The 8,564-nt window shown below is 30.0% G+C and overlaps 1 protein-coding gene across 1 annotated transcript in view; it reads left to right on the top strand.

Moving 5' to 3' along the window:
• LOC145301468 (uncharacterized) overlaps positions 1 to 8,190 on the top strand; it is a 25,652-nt gene extending 17,462 nt beyond the window's left edge. The window contains exons 16-25 of the mRNA XM_080144577.1: positions 91 to 256; positions 557 to 741; positions 1,595 to 2,011; positions 2,140 to 2,260; positions 2,823 to 3,052; positions 3,216 to 3,561; positions 4,253 to 4,470; positions 4,595 to 4,987; positions 5,460 to 5,634; positions 8,053 to 8,190. Of these exons, the coding sequence (XP_080000703.1) occupies positions 91 to 256; positions 557 to 741; positions 1,595 to 2,011; positions 2,140 to 2,260; positions 2,823 to 3,052; positions 3,216 to 3,561; positions 4,253 to 4,470; positions 4,595 to 4,987; positions 5,460 to 5,615 (2,232 nt within the window). The 3' untranslated portion in view covers positions 5,616 to 5,634; positions 8,053 to 8,190. The remainder of the gene's footprint in view (positions 1 to 90; positions 257 to 556; positions 742 to 1,594; positions 2,012 to 2,139; positions 2,261 to 2,822; positions 3,053 to 3,215; positions 3,562 to 4,252; positions 4,471 to 4,594; positions 4,988 to 5,459; positions 5,635 to 8,052) is intronic.
• The last annotated feature ends 374 nt before the right edge of the window (positions 8,191 to 8,564 follow it).

The following is an 8,564-nucleotide window of genomic DNA, read 5'->3' as shown; positions in this document are numbered from 1 at the left end:
AGTCATTAGCCTATGATTCCCTTTCCTTGTTCTCTCATGAAAAAAGAAAATAAAAATGGTGGATAATTAAATTAAACTTTTCTGATTTAGCTGGAAGCGCCATCGAAGACGATTGAATTGGATGGATCTCTACGAAACGGAAACCGATACATGATGTCTGTTTTGAAGAAAGAAAGTGGCAAAGAAAACATGGAAGCTCTTTTCAAACTCAATCCAAATGCAAAAAGAATGAACATCGTCTTTAATTACGATGAAGGTAACGACCATTTCTTCTCGCATTTAAAATAACCATTTTCCTTAGAGAGAATCACAAAAAACGAATCCATAATCGATCAAGTAATAATAAAACAAAAATAACAAGAAGAAAACACAGGGTCAGTAAATAAAGACATTTAAAGGTTTTTAGTTTTACTTCAATTAAAAAATACCTCCAAACTATGATTAAAAGTTTTTCAAGTATTACATAAACCCATAGTTTGATGAGTTTTAGTTGATTTAAGAAAGTGTATTTATTTAGTGTTAAGACTTAATTGGATTTTGTGTAATTCTTTTGCAGCCAATCCCGACAAGTTGTACCGCATTGATGCTGATATTGTCAAGTCAAGGGCCACACTCAAGGCTTATCGTAGCAACAAACAAAGGAAACAATCAGTAGATGGAAGAATTACAGTGGAACTCAAAACTAACAATCTTTTCCAATCTCATATTAAATGGAACCCAGATCTTCTCGAAGAATTGAACGTAAGAGGCACCCCACCTTTCAAATGTTTTTCCAGTGTTTGAAAGATAACACCATATTTCTGTCATATGTAAGAAAAATACATTTCAGTAAATAAGAAAAATAACGAAACCGGAAGATAAACTAAAATAGATTTCTTCCGTTTGCCTATGTATTCTGTATTAATAGAAACGTGCCACTTGATCAAACCAACAAAAAAAAACATTAAACTTTTACAAATTATGAGTCTTTTTCTATCAATTTCAAGACATCTTAACCGATTTGTTTTTTGTTTGTTTGTTATATTGTATTTCATTATGTAATGGAGAATCAATTAATACAATATTCGCAGTTGGACACTTTTAATTGAACGCAAGAAACACTACAGCATTCAAATCTTTTTTCCAGTCTTTTAAAGAATAACACCACAGTTATGTGATGTTTTAAGCAAAAAGAAAAAAAAAACAAAAAAAACAAAACAAACAAATAATGAAGTAAAGAAGGAAAATAATAAAATCGGAAACTGAAACAGATTGCTACCGTTTGATTAATTATTCTATATTAATAGGATGTTGATAACACCAAAGAAATTAACATTAAACGTTTTCAAATCATTAGTTTTTTCTATGAACGTTAATACATCGTAACTGATTCGTATTTTTATTTGATATTTTATATTTCATTATTTAATAGAGAATCCATTAATAAAATCTTCATAGTTTACCAAGCATAAGTTGTCGTAAAAGTAATTAAAGTTTCACATGAATGAACATACAGATAAGTAGTAGTAGTAGTAGTAGTAGTAGTAGTAGTAGTAGTAGTAAATTGAGTTGACTTCATTCGTACATTTATTGTTTCTTTTTTCTTTTTTTGCAGACGTTTGCCTTCGAGAAACTGTCCTTATATGGAAGAGAAATTAAATCGTTTGGAGATTCTCTCCGTGAAGTGATTGATAGTGAAATTTCCACGAGATTCAATCTTATTGAACAATCATTCAGCGAAGACATGGAAGCGATTGGAAATTATTTTGATAGCGAGTACAGAAGTATGTCGGCCGATTTCAAACGTGCCGTGCTTTATATGAAACAGATGATCGACGAAGATTCTTTTTATGTCAAGTCTGCAATGATAGCCATCACCAATGCTTACGATGAAATGTGGTTCCACTACAACAACGGTCTTATCCAACTGAGACATGAAATGGAAGAATTCAACCAATATTTGAGCAATCAAATGGATGAGGCTAAGAAAGAATTTGATTTCTTCTATGGTAAATACAGCATGCAGCTCATGGTAAGCAGATTACATCAAACGACATTCATTCAGTTTTATTTTTAAATAAAATTAAATACAATTGAATTTCTTGCTAATATAACAGATCATTCAAATTAAAAGAATGTATTTTTCTTTTCTTTCAATAGAACAAAGTCAATGAACTACTTGATGAATGTCTACATCAATATGACCTTTTGTATGAGCGCGCAATGGAAATGAAATCTGACATCGATTCATTTATCAGAGATTACCCAGATTCAATGAAAGGTGACATTTTCTTATTAGAATATTAAACATGGAAAAAAAAAATTAAACGTTTTCATTAAATAACATGAAACATTAAATATCGTTCTCTCAATTTTAGTTAAATAAAACTTGTATTCCGTTTTATTCAAGTGTATAATATTAGTTTAGACCATGCACCATAAGAAAGAACTTTTAAGGTTGTAATTAACCAATTAGTGATCAACTTTCACCCTCGACGTGCCCATGCAACTATATTTCTGTTTCTCTCATTTTCATTGTTTTGGGGCCAATGCTATAATCTCGGTCCGTAACTATTCTTGTTTAAAGACATGAACTATATTATATCTGGGGTGTAAAATTCCTGGTTTGTAAATGATTCTTAAACTATTTCAAATATCTTAGATGATTACACCGACTCGTTCATCTCAATCGAACTTACTATCATTTTATGTTTACCTGCTGAAAACATATCAACTCTAACTTAATATGTAGCAATATAAGTTGTTGATTGTGATCATTAAAATTCGAGTTCACTTATATACTATTGAATCAAATAATGTTTTATTTTTTAAATTTGTTTTAGAACTGATTGAGAAGTTGCGCCAATACCCTAACGGAAGGAAGCTGATCGATATTGTGATGTCAATGTATGAGATGATTAACGAAAAGAAAATGCAAGCCAAAGATCATATGAACACTTTGACCAATAGCATCTATTCCGCTCATGCCACATTGAATCGTCACATTTCCAAAGTGAGACAGTATCCAATCGTTGATGCCATCATGGATGCAATCAACGAAGTCTACCAACAGGTAACATAAAGCTTTTGTTTTTCATTTTCAACTGAATCACAAACTCAAAATAATTAATTGATAATTGCTTTGATGTTTACTAATGGAATCACGTTCAATTGTTAAAATATGTCGAAATGTCTTTCTATAGTAACTTATATGTTTTTGCCATTGTTTCTAATAGGCTTTATGGTCATACAATTACTGGGATGTTAAAGACAATGTGTTGGGACTGAAAAACACTTTGTACAAAGTTGGTGCTGAGAAAATCAAGGAAATCAAAGACATTGTCACTGATATTGGAATGAACACTTTGGTCTTCGATCCAAAACGTGGAGAGATTATTGTTAAGATTCGTTTTGGTGCTGCCAAATATGCCTACAACCATTTCATGTCGAGTGTAGAAGATGTGGAACGAGCTGTGATGAAGTTAAGCAATATGATGCCAAACATGAACTTTAATGTTTGGGACATTTACTACATGATGAAACCTTCGTCCGATCTTTACGATAATATTCCTCCATTTAAAGGTAGGCAATCTTACTTTGTTTTTTGTTTTTTTTCTGGTCTTATTTTTTCTTAACAATATAATTTCTTTAGACATTTGTCCATCATCACTGTTGCCATCATCGTACTACTACTACTACTACTACTACTACTACTAATAATAATAATAATAATAATTGCAAACATCATAGGAATGACCTTGTTGTTTCATCTAGTGTCGAAGGCATACGGCAAAATCGACTCCTTTTTCTTTATATATATATATATATATATATATATATATAGGTAGATAGATAGATAATCCATCATCATCATCATCATCGTCGTCCTCGTCGTCATCATTGCCATCATCATCATCATCATCATCATCATCATCATCATTCTGCTTGGATTATATTGAACAAGATGAACAGAAACCTTATTTCATATTTGCAGATTATTCATAACACAGATAATGTGGCTTCATAATATCCTTTTCATAATGTTCTTTTCATAATATCCTTTTCATAATATCCTTTTCATAATATCCTTTTCATAATATCCTTTTCATAATATCCTTTTCATAATATCCTTTTCGATAAACTATCGATAAACTATTTAAACGCTATCTCTCTCCCTCCCTCCATTTCTCTCTCTCTCTCTCTCTCTCTCTCTCTCTTTATCTCTTTATCTATTTATTACAACTAATTAGAAAACTTGATTATTTCTTTTCAGCCGAAGCAAGTCTGTTCGTTGGCTATCACATTACAACCTTTGATGGACGTCATTTGAATTACAAGGGAACTTGCAGCTATCTATTGGCACGTGATTTTGTCGATGGTGACTTTACTGTTGTTGCCAACTTTAATGCAGACCGCAGATCAAAAACATTGAAATCCCTCAGTGTGACAACAGCTCATAATGAACAATTGGAAATCTTCCCTGATAATAAGGTATGCATCTTTTCGTTCTTGCGTTATTATTTGCAAAAAAATCAATTGTGAGAAATGAAATTATCTTCTCATTTAATATTAATTGCTATTTAATTATTAATTTTAATTTATTTTATTTTTGAAGGTTTTCCTGGCCGGGCGTTTTGCAAAATTACCACTGCAACTTACCGATGCCACTGTTAGACGCCAAGGTAACCTGATTGTTGTTCAGAGCAAACGAGGATACAAAGTGATGTGTGACCATGATAACGAATTGTACACTGTACAAGTCAGTGGTTGGTATTTCAACAAAATGGCCGGTCTTTTTGGTAATTACAACAACGAGCCCATGGACGACATGCTTATGTCCAATAATAGGTACACCAACGATTTGGAACAATTTGCAGAGTCATGGTCAGTGTCCAGACAATGCAGATCTCATCGCAACTTTGCTCCCAGTCACATGGTTCCTGAGAACATGGAATGTGCTCGATTGTTTTTGCAAACTGATTCACCATATCGTTATTGTTTCAAACAGGTAAAAATTCTTCCTTTTTTTTCTCAGATTAAATCTGTTCAAATATCAATTCAAGAAATATAATGGCCAAGATATTACTGAAATATAACAATCATTGAGAAGTGTCCATAGATTACGAAATGTATCAACTTTCTCCCTTTTCCTTTCATTCTCATAATGAATATAATATTTTATTTAATGTTTGCAGCAAAAATCATAAAAAGTCTATTTTATTCTCTCAGCAATTACTCTTGTAGGTTTTATAAGTTCGAATGATTATAAAAGTATAATGGTTCATAATATTTTTAAAAATCGGTTCAAGCTGACTTACATACACAATTTCTTCGATTCTTATACGTTTTATTAAATCAACTTTTTGTCATAATTTAATGACAAAAATGCTCATAAAATCATCTTTGAAAATGTATTTCGATTGAAACTAATGATAAAAACAAATGTTGATCTGATTCTGTTTTCCTGTTGATGTATTTAGGTGGATCCTAGCCAATTCTACAAGATTTGTGCCATGCAATTGTCCTCTTCAAAGGCAACACCTATTGAGTTGTGTAAAATAACATCCTACTATATGAAAAAATGTGAGACGAAAGGTGTTTATCTATCAACGCCATATATGTGCCCCATAATCTAAACGATGGTCAAATCCAAAGGTAAGTTACAATTGGGAGATTTTTAAGTGGTTGAGAACTGTGAAAAACGTGGATCATATTATAAAAGAAAAAATAATTCCAATCAATTTCATTGAAAGTATACTTAATCCGCCTCTGCATATTATTTCGCTAATAAATAAATATAACCGTTTCTATTCAATAAAACCAAAGAAATTTAGAAATTAGACACTTGTTCGTTGCATAAATCAAAGAATCATACAAATGGCGTCTGTACGGAAATAATTTATAATGCAGCATTGTAAGGTAATATTGTGTCATTTATAAAAATTTTTATGTAAATAACTTTCAAAACGTTCAATCTTTTAATGGCATTTTAATGGTTATTTAATAGCATTTTAATGGTTATTTAATAGCATTTTAATGGTTATTTTATAGCATTACATTACACATCAATTCACATTTCAGTTATTTAAATTATTGAAGAAATGAGTTTAGGGCTTCCTTAATAAATGAATAGTTTTCATTGGTTATATTGTAGTGTGTAATTGACCTCCCCATCAAAAAAATAAATAAATAAATAAAAATAAGAAGATAATTCTCATAATCATCATTAACTTAACTTTGAAACTCGTGTGTTTAACAAATGAACAGCGGATGGTGAAATTAAAGCTTCATAACATTTTCATTTAAGTATTGAATTTAAAAAAAATATGTAATCAAGCAATGCCCCGAATATGTAAACACACACACGCATATATATATATATATATATATATATATATATATATATATATATATATATATATATATATATATATATTACACTATATAATATTATATAACTATAAAGTTGAGTCTTTTTTCTCGCTCTGACATTGATTTGTATATTTTATTTGGAAAAAAGTTTACAAAACAAAATTAGGCACAAGGTCAATCGAAAAATACGTCACTGTACCTTTGATTGGTCTACGCTAATCCTAGTTAGAGTCCTCATTCGCTATAATACCACAAAAACACCAGGCATCATCCTATTAAAGATTCTCAAATCACATCGTTTTTTTTTGTTTTTTCATAAATATATATGTAAAAAAATTTCTATTAAAAAATTATTAAAATGAATTTCTTGATATACTCAGTTATAGATATGCGAGCGACTACATGTAGGTTAATTAATTTGTGTATTCCTTTAAAAACAAGCATTATTAATAACTTATTCATTTAATGGTTTTCTTGTTAGATGTTAGGTTTCATTTCACTATTACGCTGGATTCTATTTATACATATTTTCTATATTTTGCATGAGTGTGTAGAATAAGATAAAAATGTTCTGACACACGAATATATATATATATATATATATATGTGTGTGTGTGTGTGTGTGTGTGTGTGTGTGTGTGTGTGTGTGTGTGTGTGTGTGTGTGTGTCACCTTGTCAGTGTGTGTGCTAAAAGTCTCTCCTATACTTCTCTCTGAATATTTGGCTTACAAAGTTGAAATTTGATGTATAGGATATTTTGACATTTGTGTCAAATTTGTATGAATTAAACTATCATATTCATGCGAATTTTACGATCGGACAACATCGAGTAGCCTGCTAGTATATATATATATATATATATATATATATATATATATATATATATAATTTTGAAGTAAACATTCGTCCGATCATTATTCTCTCTCCCCGCCTCTCTTCTTCTTCTCTCTATCTGTATATCTCTTTCTTTATCTCTCAATATCTCTCTCTTTCTCAATATCTCTCTCTTTCTCTATCTGTCTTTCTCTGTCTGTCTATCTGTCTGTCTGTCTGTCTGTCTGTCTCTCTCTCTCTCTCTCTCTCTCTCTCTCTCTCTCTCTCTGTATATATATATATATATATATAACTATATTATTTTTAAAATATGATTATATACTGACACGTGTTTCCTCGTCTACGACTCATCAGAGTGGCTCAATCATGCGAGATTCAAAAACAATAACAAATAACCCCTCTCTCTCTCTCTCTCTCTATATATATATATATATATATATATATATATATATATATACATATATATATATATACATATATATATATATATATATACATATATATATATATATATATATATATATATATATATACATATATATATATATATATATATATATATATATATATATATATATATATATATATATACTCCCATTCACTCCCTCTACATATCTATATATCTATCTCAACTGATGTGTAAATAATTTAATTTAATACCCAGGGGAATGGGGATTGTATATTTTTCTATGATTTTATGATTTTTAAAATATCAAATGTATTCCTAATCATTTACTATTGTATATATATATATATATATATATATATATATATATATATATATATATATATATATATATACATATATATATATATATATATATGTTGTTTTTTAATTTTTCCTACTTTATATTTTGAATTTTTCAGACAAAGTTGGAGGCAGTTTTTCTATTTTCTTCACTATTGCACATTTACTAAATTTAAACAGAAAAAGAAAAAGAAAAAGAAACGCTTGTCTTGTGATCATATTGAAAACTGAATAAAATTTTATTTGAGCAAACAAAATCCTGATTGTTTCTGTTGTCTTTATACGTGCAAAACGGGCCGTGGTCTTAATTGTCAAAACTTTATTGTTTTCATTTATTAAAAATCATTTTAACAGCAGTTGCGATTGCTGCTGCTGCTGCTGCTGCTTCTGTTGCTGCTGCTGCTGCTGCTGCTATTACTACTACTACTATCACATTTTTTATTTATTATTTTTTTTTACATTTTCACCCCAAACAAGGCACAGTGAAACTTTGATGCAGGGGGCTACTATCTGGGAAATAATTTGCAGGGGTACTATGTAGGGAGTTGAGCAACAAGATGTCTGTTCACATTACATTTGAACTTCTGCATGTCAGTACAGTCAGGGAAGCAAGAAGCCGGAAGGGAATTCC

Source organism: Euprymna scolopes, chromosome 2 (genome assembly GCF_053919585.1).
Source record: "Euprymna scolopes isolate OS-2025 chromosome 2, ASM5391958v1, whole genome shotgun sequence".
Lineage (NCBI taxonomy): Eukaryota > Metazoa > Mollusca > Cephalopoda > Sepiida > Sepiolidae > Euprymna > Euprymna scolopes.
Note: the sequence above shows the minus strand (reverse complement) of the source record. Positions and strands in the feature narration are given on the sequence as shown.